This window comes from Carettochelys insculpta, chromosome 1 (genome assembly GCF_033958435.1).
Source record: "Carettochelys insculpta isolate YL-2023 chromosome 1, ASM3395843v1, whole genome shotgun sequence".
Classification (NCBI taxonomy): Eukaryota; Metazoa; Chordata; order Testudines; family Carettochelyidae; genus Carettochelys; species Carettochelys insculpta.
The window spans coordinates 304,335,070-304,362,042 of record NC_134137.1 but is presented as its reverse complement, the minus strand read 5'-3'; the positions used below and the strand labels follow the sequence as shown (position 1 = coordinate 304,362,042).

Genomic DNA, 26,973 nt, shown 5'->3' with positions numbered 1-26,973 from the left:
CTACTTTGCCTTGTATATGGTCTCGAAAGTGTCTGCAAGCGTTGAACACCGCTCTGAGCTCCAGTATATTTATGTGCAGTGATTGTTCCGTGGAGGACCACAGTCCTTGCATCACCTCTTCGCCTATGTGTGCTCCCCACCCTATGTGGGAGGCATCTGTAGTAAGAAAAACCGATACTTGTGGTTGGTGGAAGGGTACCCCGTTAGCATGTTATTGGGGTTTACCCACCATTGCAGGGATTTGCGCACCTCTGTCATGAGCAACACCACCCTGTGAACAGTGTGTGCTGCCGGTTTGTATACGCTCGCCAGCCAGTGCTGCATGCTGCGCATGTGTAACCTGGCGTTCTGTACTACAAATGTCGCTGCTGCCATGTGGCCCAGCAGCTGTAAGCACATCAGAACTGGCACTGTAGGGCTGAAGGTGATGACTTGCACAAGGGAGCCGATGGCCCGAAAGCATGTCTCTGGTAGATACACTCTCGCTGTAATAGACTTTCTGCGTGCCCCTATGAACTCTATGTCCTGTGTGGGGTCGATCTTTGATTTTGCCAGATTGATAACCAGGCCGAGCAAAGAGAACGTGCCTGCTGTGACGCGTATCATGCGTAGTACCTCCGCTTTCAAGGCCCCTTTGAGTAGGCAGTTGTCCAGATACGGGAATATAAATACCCCGTCTGTGCAGGTAGGCTGACACCACTGCCAAGGTCTTGGTGAAGACTCTGGGGGCCGAGGAGAGGCCGAACGGTAGGACCTTGTATTGAAAATGTTCTTTGCCTACCATGAACTGGAGGAATCGTCGGTGAGCTGGATGGATAGTTATGTGAAAATACGCGTCTTGTAAGTCGAGGGCTGCGAACCAATCTCCATCGTCCAGTGCCGTAAGCATGGAGGTGATTGTGATCATCCGAAAGTGTTGCTTGCGCAGGTACCGGTTGAGGCATCGAAGATCTAAGATGGGCCTCCAGCCTCCTGTCTTTTTCTCCGTGAGGAAGTATCTGGAGTAGAACCCTTTCCCTTGCAGTTGCTCCGGCACTCTTTCCACTGCCCCTGTGAGCATAAGATGGTCTACCTCCTGCTTGAGTCTCACTTCGTGGGAGGCATCCTGCAGGTGGGGCCTGGGTGGAGGTCGTGGCGGTGGGAGCGACTGGAAGGGGATCGCGTACCCCGTGGCTATGATCTCCAGCACCCATTTGTCTGTGGTGATCCTTTGCCACTGGTCGTAGACTGGTCGGAGGCGATGGTGGAATAACAGCTTCGGATGACATTGTGCGATGGTAGTGATGGTGCAGCCCTGGATCTGTGTGTCAAACTTGTGGCCTTTGGCCCTGCCCCGAGGACGCACGGCTCTGTTGGGAACGTCGCCTGGGAGTTCTATATTGTTGATGCTGCTGATGTTGCCCGTGCTCGTAACCCCTGTGGTACTGGGGACGCTGTGGCTGATACTGGTACCGTCTTTGCTAAGGGTAGTACTTTTTCTTTCTGTATGGAGGGGTGTAGATCCCTAAGGTCCTAAGAGTGGCTCTTGAGTCTTTGCTGGAATGAAGGACCGAGTCAATTGATTCAGCAAACAGCTTCTGCGTGTCGAAGGGGAGATCGACGATCTTCGCCTGCAGATCCCTCAGTACACCCGAGGTTTGGAGCCAGGACTCCCTTCGCATTACCACTGCCGTAGCTGTTGAGCGTGCTGCTGTGTCCGCAACATCCAGGGCGATCCGAACTCCCGTCCTCAAGGCCGCGTAGCCTTCTTGCACGATGGCCTTGAGCACCGGCTTCTTGTCCTCTGGAAGTGAGTCCATGAAGGAGGTTAACCTAGAGTAGTTGTCGAAATTGTGGTTCGCTAGATGCGCTGCATAATTCGCCATTCTCAACAGTAGGGTGGAGGAGGAGTAGACCTTTCTGCTGAACAGCTCTAGTTTCTTGGCATCTTTGTCCGTTCCCCCTGTTTTGAACTGAGACGTTTTTGATCTCTGTTGAGACGATTCTACCACCAGAGAATTTGGTTGCGGGTGGCTGAATAGGAACTCCATGCCCTTCGCCGGCACGAAGTATTTCTTGTCCACTCTCTTGTGGACAGGCGGAATAGTCGCAGGGGTCTGCCATATCGTGGTGGCGGACTCCAAGATTGCTTCGTCAAGCGGTATGGCTATTTTAGAGGAGGCCGCAGGTCTCAGATTTTTAAGGAGCTTATGGTGCTTCTCTTGCATCTCTGCTGTTTGGATGCCTTGCGTGAAGGCCACCCTTTTAAACAAGTCTTGGAACTGTTTGAGATCGTCCGGAGGATGGACGTCCCCCGGGGCCATGGCCTCATCCGGGGAGGACAACGAGGAACAGCTAGGGTACACCTCTCTGGACCCCTCCGGGTCCTGTTGACGGTGGTACGTCCGCTCGCTAGAAGCTTGCGAGGGAAAATCCCGGGGTTCCAGAACCAACTCCCCCTGAGATATCTGAGTCTCTGTCCCCATTCGCGATTGCCCTCAGGGATACGGGACCGTCTGTGGGGATCTTTCCCTGGTAGACTGCCGGTGGTGTCTATGCCCCACGTGATAGGGGCGACAATGGCAACACGGGCACTGCTCCTAGGATGGTGACCTGGACCACTCCCTTGGTGCATACCCCCTACGTCTGGGGGAGCGAGATCTTCTGGAGACCTGGGACGCTGGAGAGACTGATTTGTGATAGTACTCAAGTGGCTCGAAGCCCAAGAAGGGCGAAGGTGGTCCAAGCCATGGGGAGGCTGGCTGTAGAAATGGAGATGGGGGCTCCGGATAGGCTAGGGGTGACCCCTGCCTTCTCGTTGGAGTCCGCAGCATGAGCGGAGGGCTCAGAGAAAGCAGCTCTGCAGCCCTGTATGGAGAGGGACTGTGGTGCCATGTTTTCTGTGCTGCCTTTCCCCTCCCCTGTGGGGGTCGCTCCGCCCCCGGACGCGTCGGGGATCTCGGCCCCGTAGTCTGCACTGCACTCGGCACGCTCCTCAGCGGTGCCGCGCAGGCGGTCTCCCCTGGTGCCTGCAGGCCGCGTGCCTGTGCGCTCTGCGCCACCGGTTCCCCAGGGGTCGGTGCCGCTGTTTGCGGTGCCGCCAGTTCCGGCGCTTGCTTGGCAGCCGCCCTGCCCGCAGTGCGGGGCGGCTGTTTGATCATCGGAGGCTGAACCTCCGCCACATGCATCTCCGGGCCGCCGCCGATCAGCTGTAGCTGCGGCTGGGGCTGTGCGCTCCACCCATCCCGCTCGCTGTTGCTGCCGGCAGGGATCGGGTTGGGGAGATTTTCCTCCATTTTTGCGCTGATGGGGTTAGGGACGCGGCTTTCCTCTTATGGGCCCCGGAGGGTCCCTCCTGCTGCGGCCGCTCCGGCACGTCTGGCTGGAGGGCCTTGTCGAACAGCAGCATTTTCAGCCACATTTCCCTGTCCTTCCTTGCTCTGGCTGTTAACTTGGCGCAGAAGGAACATTTCTGAGTGACATGGGATTCCCCCAAGCACCTTATATACTGACTGTGCCCATCAGACGCTGGCATCGCCTCGCGGCACGACTCACACTTCTTGAATCCTGAAGAGGACATTGTGGTGAGTCTTTGAGTTGTTAATAGGGTACTTAGCACCTTCTCTGTGCTTGTTCCCTTCTCGGATAAAGCGTGCCGTGGCAGGAGGGCTAATGGCCCTAGGCTCCTGGCCTCCGGTGCTCCGCTTTTTACTAGGATTGGAAGCTTTGAATTCCTTTCCTTTCTTTGTTTTTTTTTGAAAACAACAGCCGACTAACTTAATCTAAGACTGAAGAAACTTTAAAACAATTAAAAATGTTAAATACGCTAACTCTGGCTGTAGCCTGAGCAGATTCCGTCTGCAGCCGATGGTGGTTAAAGAGGAACTGGCGGGGACCGGATCGCGCACGTGGCCAGGAGCGCGCAGGGGAGCGGCGCACACCGGCGCATGCGCGGTCCGGCAGAAACTGCTTGGAAGATCCGACCTGCGGCACCGGGGCGAGCCGACACCTTACGTGGAGCACCCACGGGGACACTCGAAGAAGAACTAACTTCAAAAAGTGTGTGTGTTTTCCTTAAACATGCGAACATATTTCATCAGGACTATATGCTCAAAGACATGAGAACTTGCAAAAACAAATGACATTACCATGAAGTTATTTTTGCTCAAATACCTATGCCAAATTAGTAACAAAGTTTTAAACACTGATTGACTATAAAATAGAAAATTAATTCTTGTCCATACACAACATGTGAATGAAGGGGTATCAGAAGACTTTTTATGTCCTCACCCCCAGCACTCTGCAGCAAGGGACAGAAATTCTCACTATATTTGCACTCTGCTAACTGAACAAGGCTTTCCACCACTTGCGGTGCAAATCTTCCCAAAAGTGGCAAAGCCCTACACGTACATTCTTGCACCAGCTAATGAAGTTGGTCTGTGTGGAGGGAAAGGCCTCCTAAACTTTTCAAAAGGTGGCACAACAGCTGCATTCCTTCTGAGGCACTTCTACTGCCTACTAAGAGCAACAGGGTAATGCCACAGTTTACCAGCTAACTTTCAATGAAACTTTGCAAGAGTGCAAACTCCACTGCAATGTACCCATCAACACAAGTTAATTTTACATTCACTTTATCTCATAACTAATATTTGTACTAACTTAACTGGCCAGAGCTTAGAGGTGTGAGTCTACATTCTGGAAATGGTTACCTTTTCTTTGTTGTCTAATGAAGAAGAAAGTCTGGGACTTGAAGCCGAACGCATAACACCTGTAGTGTCCTTTTCTTTCTGAGCTTCTTTGGAAGCTGTAATCTCTGTAAGTGCCACATAGCTGCCTGTCTTTCGAAGACCTGATCTCCATGAGGCAGGAGATTCATCTTTTCTTTCTTCCTCTTTGGGAGAAACCTTGGGTGCTGAAGTTGGAAACTGTAAATGAAGACATCATCAAGTTAAAGGCCATTAACTCACAAAGACTCTGGTACTTCATGCTTCTTAGGGATATTTCAAAATACTTAGCTATTTTCAGTCATCATACTGTTTTTTCCTTTTTAATTGAGGACGAGCAACCAATACATATTTATTTCCTGGCCAGGTTAATGACAGAGGAAATGTAATTACTCAAAAAAGGAAAACCAACTTTTCTAGAAGTTAGCTTAAAAAACCCACACTTCACAATACACGCTGTGATAAAGATGCAAACAAAAATTTACACACACAATTGAAAACCATGCAACTCTGGCATCAACCTTTTGATTAAATATGTTACTTTGCAACCTGAAACAAATCCTGCGCACACCAAAGCCTCACCATTGACTTTTCACCCTTACTGGGCACAAGAACAATGCCAGTTTTGCGCAAGCCCTGCCTCCATGACGCAGGATCTACTGCCTCCACCACAGGCATGATAGGAGGAATGATATCATACTAAAGCCAATTAAGACAAGACACAAAGATGAAAAGTGAAAGAATGGAAACACAGAAAAAAAGTTTTGTTTAAAATTCACACACTTGATACTTCTTCACTGAAATGCAAAATTTCTAAGAGCAACAAGCACATTTCTAATACTGGGGTAAAGAGTTCCCATTAAATATGCTAGAAATAATATGTTTTATATAAAAATGTCATTTAATTTCCATATACAAAGATAATGAAACTTTCATAGAACAAAAGATAATTACAACATTCTGATATTCTGCATGTAGAAAAAGCTTACCTGCTGTACTTTTCACATGGTACACCCAAACAAACTCACCACATTTAAAGGCATAGATAAACTAAATGACCTAATGCATTCCAGTTTTTAACTATCTCAAGATACCCTGCTAATCCAAATCATATTCAAAATGTCCCTTCTCCCTTTTATGTTACAAAAATACTTTTAAAGACTTGAAATCCAAGAATTAAAAAATCTAGCATATAGAAAAAACTGAGTGACAACATTGCTACATTCAATACTACCTCTCTCTCTCATGCATGCACAAACTCACACTTCTCCCCACACTGAGCACCATTACACAGCCTTACACAAAAGCATTAAGCTTTGACTTTAACCCCGCAGCACCAGCTCAGAAAGCCATCCCTTGAGCAGCAGCTATTGGAAATATAAAATTTTCAGCATCACACAACTTAGATAATTGTGTAATCACTAGGGGTAACTTTAACCAACAAAAAGTCATAGAAGCTGGAACGGTTGCCGATGAAAAGAAGATTGGATATGTTCAAGGAGAAGAAAATTTGGAATGATGGGAACCTTGGACCAGGCAGTATACAGAGATTTTGGGAAGGAGTGTGAAGCCTCGGAAAAGCACAAAATCAGTCAAATGGCCACATTCTGAACACTCACTGTATTGACTGAAAAGCTACCTAACAGTACTTGGTAACATTCAGATTAACAGTTGACACTTAGAGCTGCTGAGCACAGCTATGGAAACTAGCAATTACTGTTGGCCAGGGGGGAGGTATGCGCCTCACCTATTGAGAAGCCTGTATTTCACTATGCCTGATCCTTTCATCTCATCATTTTTTTGCTCTTTGCATCTCTCTACATTAAAGAGCTCAAAAGCATCATGTTTTTCCAATCCTCCAGGGTACAAAATTGGCATGCAGCTCAATCAGCCAGAAGCACATAATTTGCAAATGTGCATCATCTTATTAAATCAGCCGTCCTCGACTAAAGGAGAAGGATATCAAAGGCTGTTAATGCTCCCCAAGTCCCTGACGGCAGCAAAAGAAGGAAGATCAAGCAAAAGTGGCTGTGTTAACAGGCCCTAGGCATGTGTGATCTTTCATCGATATCCTTGGGTCAGTACATACATACACACACACACATTCAAAGATGCTCTCATCTCTACACAATACATTGGCTATTATCATTAGCAATCTGCAGCTATTTTTGACTTGAGAAATAAAAAATATGGACTTTCTCACTCTCAAAGGAGTGTGTTCTGTATTGCACATATTACTATGAATGAAGATGATACAAGCCATTGATGAGGTTTTTCAGAAGCAAGGCTGGATTACCACCTTTTATATAATCACTCCAGTATAGAAGCAAAACCAGTTCACCTCTAAACCTTGAAGTTTAACTCTACTACACTGCAATACATAATACTACCACGTTTGGTCCTCCACCAGTTCAGATTTACTTTTATCAAAGCATTGACTGAATCGCAAGAGGCTAAGACCTATTTCTTTTTCCAACCATAATAATACAGGAGAAATTGTGGCAATTTATAGGATTTTCTTTTATTGAGCAGAATAGAGGTTAGAACATACAGTGCAAGTTAAATTATTAGACAAAAGATTTAGTGTGCCTAAAGTACAGCCCTGAGGATTTCTAAGGGGCACAAACGCCATGATACATTAAGAAGGGTCAGCGCTTATCGTCTCTACTAGTCAATGTGGGCCTAAATGACAGTATACTGACACATTTCACAAACTAGTTCATAAAGCCTAACCTCTTCTTTAAGTGCTCTCTGATGATGCACTTTAAACCAGGATACCTAGAGGAAAACAACAACAACAACAGATACAAGGTAGATGGCTCAGAGGGATCCTTAACATTGCATCTAAGCGTTTTTTGTTGTTGTTGTTTTTGTTTTGTTTTAAATTCATAGCTTCAAAACCTAACTTGGGCAAAAAACTTTCTGGCTGTGTATGTAATTTTATAGCTGTGGCTTGCATATTACACTATGCTATTAATCAAATATTTCATTTTTTTTAAGCTTCATGGTCCCTCCCCTATTTCTTAGACTGCATGACCTAGCCACCTGTTGCATCTTTCTTAAATTAGAACTCATTTAAGTTCTAAGTGGGACCCGCCTTTCTGTATGTTTGTACAGTATAAAACAAAGACAACCCTCCAATCCTTATTGGTTCCCGTTTCCATACTGCAACACAAACATCATGCTTATCCACTCTGAAAAGGCTACAGTAGCACTAGTTCCTCAAAGTCCTTCAGAGTGGCACTCAGCTGGAGGCTCACTCTGCCCTCCAACATCCTGAGAACACTATGGGATATTATGTTCAGAGTACCTAACCCTTGATACATGAGACACTAGCCCAAAAATCTACAACTACCTTACTATAATGGTTGAAGCCTCCTAGAACTTCTGGATCGAGAAAGAGAAGTTACTCACCGTAGTAACGATGGTTCTTCGAGATGTGTCCCAGTGGGTGCTCCACGATAGGTGTCGGGCTCGCCCCGGTGCCGCAGATCAGATCTTTCCAGCAGTTTCTGCCGGACCGCGCATGTGCCGGTGCGCGCCGCTCCCCTGCGCGCTCCCGGCCACGTGCGCGATCCGGTCCCCGCCAGTTCCTTGACCAACCGCCTCGGATGCTCCTGAAAAACACCGAACAGAGATCCGAAGCGGGGAGGATGGGTGGGTGGTGGAGCACCCACGGGGACACATCTCGAAGAACCATCGTTACTACGGTGAATAACTTCTCTTTCTTCCTCGAGTGTCCCCATGGGTGCTCCACAATAGGTGACTACCCAGCAGTAACCCAAGAAAGGAGGTGGGTAATCAGGTTATGCACAGCTTGCCCCCGAAAGGACTGATGTCGAGAGGCGGGTATCCTCTTGGAATACCCAAGGCAGGGCATAATGCTTGGCGAAGGTGTCATAGGATGACCAGGTCGCTGCTCTGCAAATGTATTTTAGCACAATGCCCTTGAAAAAGGCTGTTGATGCCGCCACCGCCCGGGTGGAATGAGCCCTAGGCGGGGCCAGTAAAGGAGTCTTTCGAAGTTCGTAGCACATCTTTATGCAGGACACAATGTGCTTCGAGATTCTCTGTGAAGAGAGACCCTTTCCTTTTGATCTGGGAGCGAGAGACACTAAGAGTCTGTCCGTTTTCTGGAAGGACTTAGTTCTGTCTATGTAGAAGGCCAACGCCCTCCTCACTCCAGGAGGTGCAGGCGTGCCTCCTTGTTGGAGCTATGAGGCTTCGGGTAAAACGAGGGTAAAACTATAGGTTTGTTAAGATGGAACTCTGAAGAAACTTTCAGAACAAAGGCTGGGTGCAGTTGTAAGGTTACCGCCTCCTTTGAGAATACCGTGCAGGGCAGCGTTGCCATAACTGCTGTGAGCTCACTGACCCTGCGAGCTGACATGATTGCAAGAAGGAAGGTTGTCTTTATCGTAAGGAGATGGAGGGAAACCGTGGCTAAGGGTTCAAAGGGTGATCCCGTTAGCGCGCTGAGCACCAGGTCCAAGCTCCACGATGGTGGAAGCGGTTTCCGAGGGGGGTACAGGTTTACCAGCCCCTTCAGGAACGTGGTAACAATAGGATGGGCAAACACCGTAGGCCCTTCGTCTTCATGCCGAAAAGCCGATATAGCGGCGAAATGGACCTTCAACGAGGAGAGGGACAGCCCGCCTCTCTTGAGGTCCAGTAAGTATTCTAGTATGACAGGTATAGGCACTTCAAGGGGATCTAACTGCTTGGTGGAACACCATGCAGTGAATCGAGTCCATTTCTGTTTGTAGGTCTTCCTGGTGGAGATCCTTCGGCTACTTTCCAGGACTTGTTGCACTCCCTCCGTACATGTACTTTCTAGGGAGCTGAGCCATGGATTAACCATGCTTGTAGGCGCAGGCCTCGGGGGTGAGGATGCACTGTGGACCCCTGGGCCTGCGTGAGCAGGTCCAGTGCTACCAGAAGGGGAAGCGGTGGACGATCCGACATGCGGAGAAGCAAGGGGAACCATTGCTGTCGATCCCAGGTGGGGACCACTAGGATCATGCGGGCTCTCTCCCTCCTGGCTTTCTGCAGGACCTTGTGAACGAGCACCGTGGGGGGGAACGCGTAAAGCAGTGGGCCCTTCCACGAAATCGCGAACACGTCCCCCAGGAACCCCCGCCCCAGTCCTGCCCTTGAGCAGTATTGGGGGCACTTCTTGTTGTGCTGAGTGGCAAACAGGTCTATCTGGGGAAACCCCCATGCCTGAAAAATCGGTCGTAGCAGATCGGAGAGGATCTGCCACTCGTGTGTGTGTGTGTGTGTGTGTGTGTGTGTGTGTGTGTGTGTGTGTGTGTGTGTGTGTGTGTGTGTGTGTGTGTGTGTGTGTGTGTGTGTGTGAAGTGCCTGCTCAGCTGGTCTGCCTTCACGTTGTGAGCGCCTGGTAAGTATGAGGCTTTCAACATTATATTGTTGGCGATGCACCAGTTCCACACCAGTTCCACATAAGGCACGAGATCGAGCTCCGCCTTGTCGGTTTATATAAAACATGGTGGAGATATTGTTTGTCTGTATTGATCCCGACTACCTTGCCTTGTATGTGGTCTTGAAAGTATTTGCAGGCATTAAACACCGCTCTTAGCTCCAGAATATTTATATGCAGGGACTGTTCCATAGGGGACCACAGTCCTTGCGTCACCTTTTCGCCAATATGTGCTCCCCACCCTATGTGGGAGGCGTCGGTGGTGAGAAAAATAGAGATTTGTGGTTGGTGAAAGGGTACCCCTGTTAGCATGTTCTTGGGATTTACCCACCATTGCAGGGATTTGAGCATCTCTGTTGTGGGCGACACCACTCTGCCGACGGTATGGGATGCCGGCTTGTAAACGCTCGCCAGCCAATGTTGTAGGTTGCGCATATGCAATCTGGCATTCTGTACCATGAACGCTGCCGCTGCCATGTGGCCGAGCAGCTGCAAGCACGTTAAAACCAGCATGATGGGGCTGTATGTAATGACTTGTACCAGGGAACCGATGACGCGAAAGCGAGCATCGGGTAGATAAACCCTTGCTGTGATAGAATTTATGCGTGCCCCTATGAACTCTATGTCCTGTGTGGGGTCGATCTTTGACTTCGCAAGGTTGATGACCAGGCCCAGCGAAGAAAACATGTTTGCTGTTATGCGTATCATGCGTAGTACCTCCGCTTTCGAGGCCCCTTTCAGGAGGCAGTCGTCCAGATATGGGAATATAAATACCCCCTGTCTGTGCAGGTAGGCTGACATCACTGCCAGGGTCTTGGTAAAGACTCTGGGGGCCGAGGAGAGGCCGAACGGCAGAACCTTGTACTGGAAATGTTCCTTGCCAACCATAAACCGGAGAAAACGTCTGTGAGCCGGGTGGATCATTATATGAAAATATGCATCTCGTACGTCGAGGGCTGCAAACCAATCTCCATCGTCCAGTGCCGTGAGTATAGAGGCGACTGTGATCATCCAAAAGCGTTGTTTACGCAAGTACCGGTTGAGGCCTCGAAGATCTAAGATGGGCCTCCAGCCTCCTGTTTTCTTCTCTGTGAGGAAGTAGCGGGAGTAAAACCCTTTCCCTTGAAGTCGCTCCGGCAGTCTTTCGACCGCCCCTATAAGCATCAGGTGGTCCACCTCATGCTTGAGTTTCGCCTCGTGGGAGGCATCCCTGAGATGAGGCCTGGGCGGAGGTCTTGGCGGTGGGAGCGACTGAAAGGGGATCACGTAACCTGTGGCTGTGATCTCTAGTACCCACTTGTCTGTGGTGATCTTTTGCCATTGTGAGTGGAACGGTCGGAGGCGATGATGGAACATTAATTGTGGATGACATTGCGCGATGGTAGTAATAGCGCAGCCCTCAACCTGTCCGTCAAACTTGTTGCCTTTGGGCCTGCCCCGAGGATGCACGGCCTTGTTGGGAACGTCGCCTGGGAGTTCTATACTGTTGTTGCTGTTGATGCTGCCCTTGGTCGTAGCCCCATTGGTACTGAGCACGCTGAGGTTGGTATGGGTATCGCTGTTGTTGAGGGTAATACTTTTTCTTTCTGTATGGAGGGGTATAAATACCCAGTGTTCTGAGTGTGGCTTTGAGTCTTTACTGGAATGAAGGACCGAATCAGTTGACTCTGCAAACAACTTCTGCATGTCGAAAGGGAGATCGACAATTTTTGCCTGCAGATCCCCTGGGATACCCGATGTCTGGAGTCAGGATTCCCTGCGCATGACCACTGCCGTAGCCGTTGAGCATGCCGCCATGTCCGCTACATCCAGGGCGATCTGGACTCCCGTGCTTGAAGCTGCATAGCCCTCTTGCACGATGGCCTTCAGCACCGGCTTCTTATCTTCTGGAAGCGAATCCATGAGAGAAGTAAGCCTGGAGTAAGTGTCGAAATTGTGGTTCGCTAGATGTGCTGCATAATTAGCCACTCTCAGCAGCAGGGTGGAGGAGGAGTATACCTTTCTGCCAAATAGCTCTAGCTTCTTGGCATCTCTGTCCGTTCCCCCCGCTTTGTACTGGGAAGTCTTCGATCTCTGCTGAGACGATTCTACCACCAGAGAATTTGGTTGTGGGTGACTAAACAGAAACTCCATGCCCTTCGCCGGGACGAAGTATTTCTTATCCGCCCTCTTGTTTATAGGTGGAGCGGAAGCCGGGGTCTGCCATATGGTAGCAGCAGACTCCATGATTGCTTCGTTGAGCGGGATAGCAATTTTGGACGAGGCCGGAGGCCTCAGGTTTTTGAGGAGCTTGTGGTGCTTCTCCTGCACCTCTGCTGTTTGGATGCCTTGCGTGAAAGCCACCCTTTTAAACAGCTCCTGAAACTGTTTGAGGTTGTCTGGGGGGGCAACATCCCCGGGGGCCATAACCTCATCGGGGGAGGACAAGGAGGAACCACTAGGGTAGACCTCCCTTGAACTCTCAGGGTCCTGCTGCCGGTGGTACACCCTCTCACTAGAGGCTTGCAAGGGAAAATCTCGGGGTTCCAAAATCAGCTCCCCTTGAGACAGCTGTGTTTCCGTCCCCGTCCGTGAGTGCCCGCGGGGGTACTGGGCGGTCGAGGGGGACCTGCCCCTGGTGTGTGCCTGTGCTGTCTATGCCCGGCGTGATAAGGATGACCGTGGCAGCATGGGCACGGTTCCTGGGATGGAGACCTGGACCACTCTCCAGGTGCATACCCCCGATGTCTGGGGGAGCGAGATCATCTGGGTGATTGAGACAATGGTGAAACTGGTTTGTGGTAGTACTCCAGATGGTCAAATCCCAGAAAAGGCGAGGGTGGCCCGAGCCATGGTGAGGCTGGTAGGAGGAACGGGGAAGGAGGCTCTGGGTAGGCTGGGGGAGACCCATGTCTCCTGGTTGGTGTACGCAGCATAAGGGGAGGACTTGTTGAGAGCAGCCCTGCAGCCCTGTCCAGAGAAGGGCTGCGGTGCCGGGTTTTCGCTGCTGCCTTTCCCCTCCCCTGCGGGGCTGGCTCCACCCCTCCCCGTGCCAGGGATCTCGGCCCCGCTGTCGGAGCCGCGCTTGGCACACTCATCTGCGGTGCCGTGCGGGTGGTCTCCTCTGGTGCCTGCAAGCTACGTGCCTGTTGGCCCTGCACCGTTGGTGCCACGGAGGTCTGTGCTGCTTGCAGTGGTACTGCCAGTTCCGGCGCTTGCCTGGCCGCTGCTCTCAATGCGCGGGCCGGCTGTTTAGTAATTGGAGGCTCAGCCTCTGCCACGTGCGCTGCTGCGCTGCCGCTCACTTGTGACTGCGGCTGGGGGCTGTGAGCTACGCCCGTCCCGCTCACTGTGACCGCCGGCAGGGATCGGGCTGGAGAGAGCTTCCTCCGTTTCTGCACCGAAGGGGTGAGGGACACTGCCTTCCTTTTGTGGAGCCCTGTGGGTCCCTTCAGTTGAGGCCTCTCCGGCACGTCTGGCTGGAGGGCCTTATCAAACAGCAGCATTTTCAGCCGCATTTCTCTATCCTTTCTGGCTCTGGCCGTGAGCTTTGCACAGAAGGAGCATTTCTGGGTGACGTGTGATTCCCCCAGGCATCTGATACATTGACTGTGCCCGTCAGAGGCCAGTATAGCTTCGTGGCAGGACTCACACTTCTTGAATCCTGAAGAGGACACTGCGGTGAGTCTTTGAGCTGTTAATAGGGTAATTAGCACCTTCTCTGTGCCTGTTCCCCTCTCACGGACTCCAGCCTGCCTCAGCAGGAGGCCTACTGGCCTTCACGTCCCCGGGGTGCCTCCGCTCCTCCTCTCGTTTCTAAGACTTTCTACTTATATATATATTTGCAATAAAGAAACAAACAATTTAACTAAGAACTCTGAAAGAGAACTCTAAAACTCTGAAAAACTCTAAATACGCTGACTCTGCCGCAGCCTGAGCAGATTCCGTCTGCAGCCGATGGCGGTTAAGAAGAAACTGGCGGGGACCGGATCGCGCACATGGCCGGGAGCGCGCAGGGGAGCGGCGCACACCGGCGCATGCGCGGTCCAGCAGAAACTGCTGGAAAGATCTGATCTGCGGCACCGAGGCGAGCCCGACACCTATCGTGGAGCACCCATGGGGACACTCGAGGAAGAAGACTAAGTTTTAAAGGACCCTATTCACACAGGCCCTAGAAGACAAGAGTTAAACCACAGAGAACAGCTTCTCCTTCCATGCTGTTGAGGTACTCCTGAAACATGTACGACTGATGTACAGAAGCTGCCTATCCCACATACAACAAGGCACTCAGTTCTAAGGCGTCTTCCTAAGAAGCACTGATGGATTAGGATTTAGGGGTGGGGCAGAAACAATATCTTTTCAATGTGGCCATGGCACAAGCAGTGCAGAGGCTAGAGCTGCAACAACTTTAGGGTAGAACGCACCCTTCTTTTAAGTCCTGAAAAAGCATCCTAGCCAGACAGTGTCAGGATTGGGGCCTACAACAGTTTATATTTCTTGTTTTGTGGTTCCCTTTTTCTGCTCCACTGGATTAGATCTAGTGAAACCCTTCCAAGCACTCACTAGAGACTAATCCAGCCACGACTACTTTTCTCTTTCCTTGAAAAGTAGCAGAGACAGTGGAAAAGAGCCTGAAAATCAGTGTCTGTTAAAAAACATACTTACAAGAGACAAAGAAACGACTGTACAATTTAACGCACTTTCAATACCAGTCATATAAAGGGACAGACTCTTCAGGAATATATCTTAACTATCTTTAGATAAACTCCTCTAGTTTTTCTCGTGAAAAAAGTAGTGGCCAAAACACTCGTTCAGACACTCACACATCATGCCTATTGTTAACCTAGACGATCTATCCCTGTAAGTGTACTGCTAAATTTAACTGTTGCCAGCTACAGCCAAGCCATGGCCACTCTAAGTATGTTTTTTCCCCTTACCCTTTAATATCTATCAAGTTCTTTGCTTGTCTTTAGATTGTGAAATCCTTGTAGCAAGAGCAACACATTCTTTTCTGCCTGAAAAATTATCTAGCATACTGCAGTTGCTGTTGATGTATAATAAAGAAACATTATCATAGACTGACAAATGAACACTGTGCAATGCTTTGCTCTATTTTGTTTAAAATCCAGTTGGGAATTTAAAACAGAAAATTCCTCAAGGTAGTGCTGCTATATATTCTCCTTCCAGGACAGGGTCCTAGGAAAGATGGGATCCTCTATCCTTATTTCAAAACACACACACACACACACACACACACACACACTTTTAAAATAAAATACTGAAAGTCATATGCCTACTATTTGAATACAGAGTTCTTTACTGTACTTGCTTTAAACATTACGAAACACTCACTTCTCATGTCTATCACTCCCAAAGAACAAATGAGAGGGAACTACACATACATCTACCAGAGGACAAAGTTCTGACCAGCTCATATTGCTGCAAAAAATAACTTTACACAAGCTCTGAGACAGCAGAGAAAGGATTAAGCTCCTTTGCGCACCATCACGTTGTATTTTAAAAGTTTATAAGATGTCTCTTCTACTTCTTAAGTCATTTTCACAGAACTCCTGAGAGTTAAAATGTTCAGCACATCCTTTTTTATTTATAAATCTGATATTTTTGTAACTGATGGGGTTTGATGATAAACATAACCACAACTGGCCAAGATTGAAAATGAAGTTATTTCAAAAGCTGCATCATCATTTCAGAAAACTGTTAGTAGAAAAAGAAATGTTTCACTTGATTTCAAATTCTTCTTGATTTGTCTAATACAGGCAGCTTCACTTTTGTCAAGAGATATTTTGATATTTTCAGTTCAGCTCCATGAATTTACAACCCATGAACACTATGAAACTGGCATAGAAAACAAAAGAACCAAGCACACAACCGTTATTAAAAATAAAATGGTACATGGGAAATGGAGAAATACTGGCAGACTGAGAGCTGCATGACAAAGAATCTGAGCAGATTTCTCCCCTCGAGTTCCTCTTTCAGCAAGTCTAAAATCCATCTTGTATGTCTGAAACAAAGTCATTATCACATGCAATTTCCATTCTACCTATCCATCCAGCTTTCAGTAGCTTAATTGATTCCAACAGGCAACACCTTAGATCTGGCAACAATAAACACACATGTTCCCAACATGTATACACATTAAACAGTAAGTTCTATTATTTGTAAGTGTTTTCAGATAGATTGCATATATGAAACATCAGTTTAAAATTCACAGCCCTGATGGTTTCTGATCACTTTTGTTTTTTTTTAAATTAAAATTGCTCCTTGTCATTTCATTGTTTCACAAGAGTCCAAGTATTCAGGAACACGACTTCCTTTTCTACTCAAATATATATATATATATATATATATGCCATACTAAATTACATTTTGAGGTTGTTTAAAGTCTGCTCTGTTTAGATTTAAACAAACAAGTTCCCTGCCTTCCCATAAAAGACAGAGGGTTTACAAATAAAAACTCGTTAACAGAGATGCTTTTGCTTGGACAAAATTGTATTAAACAACTAACATCCTTCAGGTATGCAACATGTGGGTTGTGTCGACGCTACCTCCCTACTTCTAAGGGAGGATGGTAAGTAGGGTGTTGGGAGTTTATTAATGAAGTGCTGCAGTGCATATGCAGCACTTCATTAAGCAAATTCCCCCCCATGGCAACTTCAAAGTTTTAAACTTTCAATTACTGGCTCACATCTAGCCGCAGCTCATCCGCCGGTACTTAGAAGTGCCCAGGGTACTTCAAAGTCCCTTTACTCCTCAAAATTTTCAAAGTTGCCATGGGTGGGGGGGGAGGAATTTGCTTAATGAAGTGCTGCATATGCACTGCAGTACTTTATTAATAAACTCCCAACACCCTACTTACCATCCTCCCTTCGAAGTAGAGAGGTAGTGTAGACACAGCCATGCAGAAGTCTCAGTAAAACATGATGAAAATACTTTAAGTTGTAAGCGTCACAAAAATTGAAAGTAAATATTCTAATGAAGAATAGAGAGTATGCAGTGAAAACTGGAATAGTATCTAAGATTCATGTGGTCAAACCAGTTCAAATTTTTTGTACTGGAATCAAAACGGTAGAATACTAAATATTCTCTAGAAACACATGCATAAAGAATATTTGTTTTGTTTTACCTTCTTAATGGGTGAAGTAGGTGTCACTTGACCAGCGGTTATTGAAGATGTCGACACAGCTACAGAAGCCGGTTGTGTACTGATGTTATTTGTACTATTAGTTACAGATGCCACGGGTTTGGTTTTGTCTGCATATAAAATATTTAAGATGTTATTTATAAATTTATTGGCTTCATTTTTATAGAAATCACATTTTTTCTGAATAGGCTAAACCTTAAATGTTCCAAGTAACATACTGTTAGTCACCCTACTTTCTGTTCAGCATTTGCTCCTTACTTCACTAATTTTAATTCTCCCTCAGTTAAAGATAACTAGAATTTTTCCCATCTTGGTTTGGCATACAACACTCCGATTTATATTAGTCAGAACTACATGTTCTTAAAGGTTGCATCTTCAGACCCTAGTCAGTTGCTGATGCTCTGAAATGCAAGAAGGGCGGAAAAAAAAAAAGGTCAGGCTCTTGTTTTGGACAGTGTAGGTAATGTATTCCATGTTAGGTTTGAATTGCTTGCCTTCAGAAGGATGTAGCTGTTTACTCCTAGACTACAATGTTCTTCTCTGTCTTTACTAACAAGGGCCCAATCCAGCAACACACTCAACTGTATGCTTAGTTTTAAGTCTCTAATTAGTCCCATTGGCGCAACAGACTACACGTGGGCTTAAGCATCTTACACTGACTAATATACTGAGAAGTAATATAAAAATTCAAGTATGGGGTAAAGAGAAGGGCAAGATCAAAAGGAAAAGACGGAACAACACGACAAGCATGTCTGAAATGATCTGAGGGAATGGCAGGACATCAAATAAAAATACATATGAATTATATGGGTTTATATGCAATACTAACATTCAAAAAAAAAAAAGGAGTCAAAAATATCCCAAAATCATCAAACTTTAAAAATGAACAAACATTAGGTTCTTACTTTCTTTCTGGTTGGCTCGCCTATATGGTACATGAGGTCATATACTGAAGAATCTCTCCATCCCCAACTCTTAGGAATAGAAATTTATTTTTTAAGAAAGTGGAGATTCTCACATAATAGCCTCAAGGAGCTGAGGTTTTAAGAAAACACACCAGCTATCATTCCCATTCTGGTTAAAATCACAAGAGTTTGCAATATTACAGTGGCAAAAAGCTTTACATTATTCAGATGGAATCTTCATTAAATTTCTGAGAATCTTCACTGTAAAGCTGCATTAAGAGGAATAATGGGAAAAAAGGGACAGTGCAGCTGAAATTTAGAGATGCAGCTCTTCAGGGAAAAGCCTAATTCCTATTGCTTGCCAAATAAAGTATGATAAAAGCCTTGTTTATACTAAAGAAAGTCCAAAGTTTACATAAAAATTAATTCTTGTGTCACAGTCAAATTTTCCTGGCACAAAATCTACTAGTAACCTAGAGAACAGTTAGAAAAGTCACAGGGTTCAGGAAACAAAGCTAGTTCACTGACTGAGGCAGCATTGCATGATATATCAAATGTAACTTAAATTTAACAAACCTCAACCTCTCTAGAAGAGGGATACAGGAAAACGAAAGAGATGTTTGAGACTTTCTAAATTTGAGAGTGATTTTGCAGCACATCATTCACCATTTATAGGAGGAGACGGTCTAATTAAAATCTAAAACCTATGAAAATCTAGTAAGAGTTTAGTTCTGGAGCTCACCCCATCCTACAATTTTATTTCCGGCAAATGTTAACATTTTTTATTACTCCAGTACTGAAATATAGCTCAAGTGATGGCTGACAAGTACATTTCAATCACTTTAAAATGTTCAAACCAGTATGACCAAAAGTTAGTTTTAATGACTTTGTATATGAATATCATTGCTAATGCTAATAGATTTAACAAGATTAAACACATGATAAAACAAACTTAGAAACACTAAACTGATCCAAATATCTTCTCCTTTGGAAGAATTTTCTTCACTGTAGGAATGTCAATCTGATAAAAGTGTCACAATCTGCCACTAACTTCTAACGTGATGCAGCAAAGGCCTGCTGGAGAACAGCAAGTTGACAGAGAAAGGAGCTATACGAATTATCTTTTAAAAAGAAAGATCTTTCTGAGGTTAATCGGGGTACCCTGTATGAGAGTCAGAGAAGCACAGTGGAAGCCTAAAAATATGTAGACAGTTTATCTCATATGGATGCTCTCTAATGAGCCTTTTGTAGTTCACTACAGACCCAAGTTCATGAAGTGGCAAATGAAATCAGAAAGGAGAATAAGGAAAACTAATTTGGAAAAAAAATACATTACACATATATATAAGAACCATCTGTAAATTTCTTTCTAAATTCTAGTTGATTTCTTGTTCCTTAAGGCATCTGTACTTTGGAGTATAATGCATTTACAACTACAATTATTTCAAACATTTCACTTTTGTTTCATATATTAAAAACACTGCTGTATCACACAGATGTCTAAGACTACCTAATATATATCTTTACAATCACACACAAAAAACCCCCTCAATCTTAAGCTATGTATTTACTCATTCACTTGACAGCACATGCAGATATAAAACCCTGCCCCTGACATACAGGGAGGTCCAGGTGGTGCTCTAGGTACCACTGCTTTGCAACTGAGAAGAGCTCCCCATTTGATCTGCCTTCAAGGGAAAAGGGGCAGTCAGGAAAGCTGCTGATAACCACTCCAAAATTGTCTGATTATCTGCATAGACTAACTAACTTCTCCATTTCTCCTCTCCGGAGCTCGAGGAACAGGCCCTACAGCTGCTACATGCAGATGGGAAGACAGTCATCCAATCAAACAACTGCTTTCCATATAAACAGACAAAGGAGAGGAAGGGTTGTGAGGCGATAAGAAGAGCTACTATGTAATTTGATGATAGTATGAGAGGGGTAGCAAATTTTGGTGGACATGTGCAGTGGCCTGCATATAGGAAGAGATCACTAGCACTGTGCCTGCAAATCTCCCCCAGCCAGCTCCACCTACATGCACACTAAATTTATGCTTTGGACTCTTTCAGATATTGTTACAGCCTTGTGTACATATACCCACCCACACCTAAAAATTCACCCCAGTCTAAGGGTTGTTCAGAGAGAGCGAACAATGGCACCCAACTTAAGACTTTTAAACAAGTCTGTTGCAGTGCTAGTTTCTCTACAGTCTAAGCCTTTTGAGTACCATTAATTCTAAGATAAAGTGAAACAGATGTTGAGCTACTATCAAAATAATAATTTTAAAACCAAATGAATTCCAGTATATTAATATCAATCCAAAATACAGGTCTCTAAGTTCATCAGTATCTGAGCCAGAATTACCCACTACATTTGATAGACTATATGATGATGTTTGCTTTACAATGCTCCATGATATAAGGGATTAGGATGGTGATCTACCTATAAACCTTATTTTTGTCTTTTCCTTTGTCTCCTCCCCATACCAAATCCTTTTTAAGCATGTTATCTAAGGTCTCTGCAACCTTATATTAGTTTGATTAGAAATACTGATTAACTATTTACAAATTACAAAATTGAGAGTTTCAATTCCAACATTGTCATTAATAAAAAACAAACCATTCCAAACGTTTTTATATGAATTACATTTTGTGTTTATAAGTGCGGATTTAATATTCTTTAAAAAAACATTAAAAACTTACTGAAATTAGAAAATAGCCATCAGCAAATGAAAAGTGGAATCAAGAAGCTACTCCAATTAATGCCCCCCATGATGAAATCCCAGTATGATGAGTTTAACTTGATTAATATTCTGAACCAAAAGATATTTCTGCAAAATTATTTACCTGTTTCTGCTTCAGATTCTGAGTCTTCCTCTTCATCATCTTCACTAGAACAACTGGATTCATCCTTCTTTCCCTCTTCTTCCTCATCTGCTTTCTCTTGCTCAAGAGACTCAATACTAGATGCATTCTTTTCTTGCTCAATAATCAAAGTTTCTTTACTGGAACCAAAAATATTAACTTCAGTAAGAAATACAAATATTTATTCATACTTCAGTAAAATAAACCAGCCAAATATATACTTAGTCTTTGTGAAAGTTCAGGAAATTATTTTCCTCAGCAAGAGCATCTTAATGATTTACTTACTTTTTAAATGGCTTTTGTGATTGATTATTATCCATGTTAGCTGTAGATTCAATTAAGGGAGATTTCTTTTCCCGTTTCTCACTATGAAGCTTTAAGAGATATAAATTGATGCAATTAAATAAATGGAACGGTATCACTTGCATATTTAATAAAAATATTAAACGATTCCATCTTCAGAATATGCGAAACCTGGTATTTACAACTTATGTAACATAACACCCGCAACCCAGCATATGCCAAACAGTATAGCATTTGCCTGGGAAAGTTAAATATAGAGAAAGCTTTGCTTGAAGAACATCACTTTTCTTTTCAAGCTTTTCAGATCAACTTCACGAATCAAGTAAAACAAGAGACAGCAGCACAGGAAAATTAAGTACTTCAAGTCAAACCTGAAAGTTATTTTCATATATTAATATGAATTAATTATAGCTGGTACATAAACACATCTGCACCATAATATATACATAGAGAAAGAAATCTCAAAGAGCCTACCAGGTTTTGCTTCTTTTGTAATTCTTCTAAATATCCTAGAATGTCTTCATCCGCTACGTCAAATGCTGTCTGACCCTGGTGACAAAAAAAAAACGTAACACAAAGTAGTATTTAAAAAACAGCTGTCATCTAGACTAACTACATGATCATAACAAAGATATACAATCATAAGTATGAGCTAGATCTCTATAATAAAATAGATAGCATTCCACCTGTCTCTCAGTGATTCAGAAGAATTTTGGAAAACCACTTCTACCTGAAGCTGAAATGAGAAGGAAAATATACATTCTCCAAAAAGCATTTCTCTGCAGGGAAAAAGGTTTTATTGTAGTAGAATTTTAAATTTTGTAATGCTATGAATACAGTTTTTAAAAAAAGTGTTTATCTTACTCCCAAGCCTCACTAGGTTTTAAACAGCTAAAGCTGTCATCCTACCAGCTGCCTGATGTATGGTGCTCAGGGAAGGCTGGGGATAAGTAGGATGAACAGCTCAGTGACATAGCGAGGGAACAGATGACAAATTCATTTAGCTGGAGACATCTGCAACTTTCTATTTGTCATGGGTCCATGGATCACAAAGTTAAAAAATTAACTTGTACAATGTAAAGAGATAAACACAGTGCAAGTAACACTGCCTACAGTTAAGGTTGCCTGACACTTTCCTTTATTAGGCCCTGATCTCTGTTGCCCCTAAGTTTACCACTTAGGCTGCAATTTACTGTGTCTGCCTTAGGCAGAATAATTTCAGAGAATTTCTGCATTTAACTGCTCAGCTGTTTCTCAGAACAAGATTAGGGGGAAAATATGATGTTTACACTTGTTAAAAAGTTTCTTACAAATTGAGAAGCCATTGCATACATGCTTTGGAACAAGGACATGACATTTAGCAGAGAGATCACCTGGGTTTCAAGAATGTACTGTCTGGTGTTTCTATCAAAATTTATCCAACGTTGCCCAAGCTAAGGGCCTCTGAAAGTCTGAGTTCCCACATGCTCAGTAGACAACTGTTAGAATTTGGCAGGTGAAAAGTCTGTCAATGAGGTTTTTGCCCAACGCAGCAGGGCACAGCTGCCACAGCTACTTCTGGTATCCTTCGTTCTTATGTTTCCCAACTTTTAAGTTCTTGACTTTGCAACCCTAACAGTTTTCATTGTATTCTGATATAATATTAACATCTGATAAATCAAATATTAATAAGAATAAATAATAGGGTTACTTTTATTGTATTTGGTGAGCTGTTTCCCACATCTTCCCCAAGGCTTTCTAAACAAATGCTCACAGGAAAAGTATGTATTTTTTGTTGCTCATAATATAAAAGGCTCCTTTTACATACAACTTTAAAATAATTTATTTTTCTTAAAATAATTGCTATAAGCCTAATATTAACTGATAAGGGGGATTTTGGTAAAAAAATCCTTACACTTAAGTTTCTTAATCTCACAAATGCTCTCTGACATCTCTTGCTGTCCTTTTGAAGTTAAGTTTTCAAACTATAGTAATATACTTTAGGGGTATTATGGATGAATGATGCTCCTTTGGTTTCACATTTCAAAATCATCAAAGCATGGTATTGGATTGTAATACACATCCTTGGTCACTGTACATAACCTTTTTATTAAGGGTAACATTTCCATCAAGTGAACCATTTAAAAAATAGGTAATAAAAAGCAATATTCATAAAAATACAAGATATAGAGCTTTTTTTCCCCCCGTCTAGATAATCTTTATTTCAAACTGGGGCATGTTCTGACTCATTTAGTCTAAAAAAAAACAGTTAAACTGAACACCTGTCAGTCTATTGTTGTTCAGCACAGAAAAGGAATTTTTCAGAGAGAAACTGCCCAAACATAGTAAGGATGCCTTGATCAGCTCTGCCAGGAGCCTCTCTGGTACACATTTCCAGAATGCCAAAAGCTCATTCTTTAGGAAGACACTCTCTGCAACAGTAACATGCTGCAAGTCAATCTAAGCCAGCTCTGCTTACGCTCTAAGTTACTGCAGAGCTATAGTCTTGCAGATGTAATACTATTTAATATTGAGAACAGTTCATGCTCCTGACATCCTGTAGTGAAATAAACAGTTGTAGTTGAGGAAACTCAATTTAACCCACTATTCTGATTTTGCAGCAGCTTTTTTTGGCCCCCCCCAATGAAAACCCATTCCCCATCTCCCAACTCCCAACCAGAACATTCTTTAACTATAGGTTGAACCTCTCTAGCTCAGCACCCCTGGATCTGATACAGAAACAGAAAATTTGCCAAACTATGGGAGGTCAATATTATATAGTGGCATTATCAACACTTCCACTGCTTACTTGGGCTCTTAGAGGACACAGGGTAAATTAGAGCTAATCAGCAGCACAGAACACTGACAGCCAGTACCGGCGGCTGCAAACAAGCTTTACAGGGCCATGGGAAATTTGATCACACCCATGATAAGTGGTCATCTGGCTAGCTAAAGTTATGCTGGACTACAGATGTTATCAGACCAGAGAGGGCTGGACTAGAGAGGTTCAACCTGTAATAGAGAGTTTCTCCCTGCCTACTGTAGTAGGTCATAGCTACTATGCTTCAATTCTGCTTTTTGTAAAATAAGCGTAGTAATATTTATCAAACTCACAGCAATGCTGTATGTAATTTTATGTTGAAAAATATGATATCAAATAACAAAGCTCAGCTAATAAGTGCTAATTGTTAGGATCTAAAACAGGCTATTATTGCCACTAATTACAGTGGATTCAATAACTGAAGTTTACCTTTGCCAACCCACTCATCTACTACGTGCAGCAAAAGGGTCCTAAAATTTCAATTGCTGGGAATTGAGTTCTCGTATTTTAAATATACAGTAGGGTCTCAACATTCGTAAGAGTTCCATGTTGGCAACCCTCACAAATGTTAAATGTTGTGAATATAGCGAGGCTGCCTGCACTCCCCGCTTAGGGCCCCGAGGGAAGCCGCCACTCCAGCTGCTTGCAAATAACTGAATTTGCGAACCATAGGTCCACAACTGTATGCTGTACACAACTAACTCCCATTCTGTTCAAAGCAATAGCTTTTACTATGAATATATTACCATTTCTGATTCACCAGATTTGTTTTCTATATATATATTCAAAAATCACATAATGACCAAAGTAACCTTTTACTACTTTTCCTTTCAGTTAGCTTTGAAGAACTCATACTGCTAAGTGAGGAGAGAGGAAAAAAAAAGGAAAAAAAATTCATTCCTCCCTGTGCCTCAGCAATCTTTTTCAATAAGGTCCAATTTATGCTAGTATCTGAAAGATAGTAGACCAGCTCAGGCACCCTAAAGCATATTGACTTATCTGGCATAATACTGATAATTTAGAAAGACGACTGACCTTGCAATGTTAAAAGTTCAAGACAAAAAAATGTGTCTTTTTTTTCCTGTAAACTGAACATAAGCATGTAACACAGAGCATGTCATACCAGAGAGCACTGTTTCACCTACTTTAGTCTCCTGCCCCAATAGCAGCTACTACTAGCTGCTTCAAAAAAAATGCAAGAATTCTGGTGTTGGAAGTTATGGGGTAATCTGGCCCCAGAGAAAGTTTCTACCTAAACCGCAGCAGTTAGAGGCTGTCGTATCACCTGAGGCATGGAGATAGTTCCTTTTCAAAAAAATCACATTTTTGTTTTTTTAACATTTGTTATTATAACTTTGGATAGTCTTATTTACAGCGGCATTAAAGCATTAAAAAAAAATTACCCCAAATACCAGGTGACAATGTTCACAGACTAATTGTACATTTATAACAGGAAACATTTTTCAGTTTTAAATCTGGTCCCCTCTCAGGTTTATTGAGGAGCTTGATCTTGAATTACAGGAACAAAAGACAATAGCAACACCCAAACACCCAAATATCTTCTCAATATCTTTGTAATTTTACCTTATAAAATGATAATGTATCTCTAGTTGTTGTCACTCTTCTGTCTAAAGTTAGAGGGTCCCAGTACTTATAAAGAAAAACCTACATCCATCTAAACATTCTTACTACCTATTTCTGACTGTCTCTTTTTTGGAAGAGATAACAAAAACTGAATGTACTAGTAGAAATCACAGCTGTGCCAGCAAGCTGAGTGGGTACTCCAAAACATGTAAAAACAGCACAGTTTTATTTTATTTAAAAAAAAAAAAAAAAAAAGCCAGGAATGGCATTAGAGGATAGCAAGCCAGGGAACTGCCTTAGGCCTCATGCCACTTAGTGTGGCAAGGGCAATGACTAAGTCACGCAAGTAAACAATGCCTGACCATTTCCTCCTTGCTTGGCATAAACACATCCTGTTCAGACTGGACAAATGACCCAAAATATGTTTTGGTACAAAAATCTGCAATGTTGGCATTTAAAGTGATCATAATAGCTATAGACTTTACAGCTCCTTAAGAAACAGGAGAGGAGTTCATACTTGTCTTTAGCTTCAATCAGACTGGTAGCCAAATTAAGTCAAGTATGCACCTAGTTATATTGTGAAGGCTATTTTAAGCAAACCCAAGACTGAGAAGGCTTTCGTACAGCCTAGATTTGCACCAAGCAACATGTGGTCCACCCCTACACTTCCTACAACAGTTTTGACCTTTCAGTTTCTGTGAGATCATTTGAGTGTGTTCCTGCCGCCTCCAAGCAGTGTCAGTTTATAGACAAAAAGCCTGAAATAGTCACTTTAAGGGGGTATGAACTGTTTCATTTATCTCAAGAACATTAACTCTGAAACAGAACCACTTGTATACTAGAACCGATTATTTTACCATATATATCCAGCACAGCTAAATATCACACACTGATGATCAAGAAGATCAATTAGTTTGTGCGTACAATCCATGTCCACCAGATGCTCTGTCTAGGCAAGAATGGATTCTGAAGCTATGTCTATGCTATGAGACAAATTCAAATTTATTAATACCGATTTTGTAACACTGGATTTTATAAATTCAAATTTGACTATCCTCACCTCCCCACATGCTCCTCAAAAAGTCAATATATTACTACCACACTCAATTGGCAAACATCAATTGTTGCAGCAGTGCATTGTGTAAACCTATCCCATAGTTCCCTCATCCCTGTAGCATTCTGGGTATTTTCACTAGTATTTGACATCATCTTCCCACACTGCATTGCCTCATT

At 43.9% G+C, this 26,973-nt stretch overlaps 1 protein-coding gene across 9 annotated transcripts in view; it reads right to left on the bottom strand.

The window, feature by feature from the left end:
• PPP1R12A (protein phosphatase 1 regulatory subunit 12A) overlaps positions 1–26,973 on the bottom strand; it is a 227,127-nt gene that overhangs the window by 64,494 nt on the left and 135,660 nt on the right. For 5 of the 9 annotated variants that reach the window (XM_075012396.1, XM_075012338.1, XM_075012367.1 and 2 more), the window contains exons 6-11: positions 21,831–21,905; positions 21,339–21,427; positions 21,036–21,193; positions 17,267–17,394; positions 5,286–5,402; positions 4,689–4,904 (exon numbers count right to left, since the gene is read on the bottom strand). In XM_075012396.1, coding sequence (XP_074868497.1) covers positions 4,689–4,904; positions 5,286–5,402; positions 17,267–17,394; positions 21,036–21,193; positions 21,339–21,427; positions 21,831–21,905 — 783 coding nt within the window. The remainder of the gene's footprint in view (positions 1–4,688; positions 4,905–5,285; positions 5,403–17,266; positions 17,395–21,035; positions 21,194–21,338; positions 21,428–21,830; positions 21,906–26,973) is intronic. The other 4 variants (XM_075012414.1, XM_075012378.1, XM_075012405.1 and 1 more) reach the window with 1 other exon arrangement.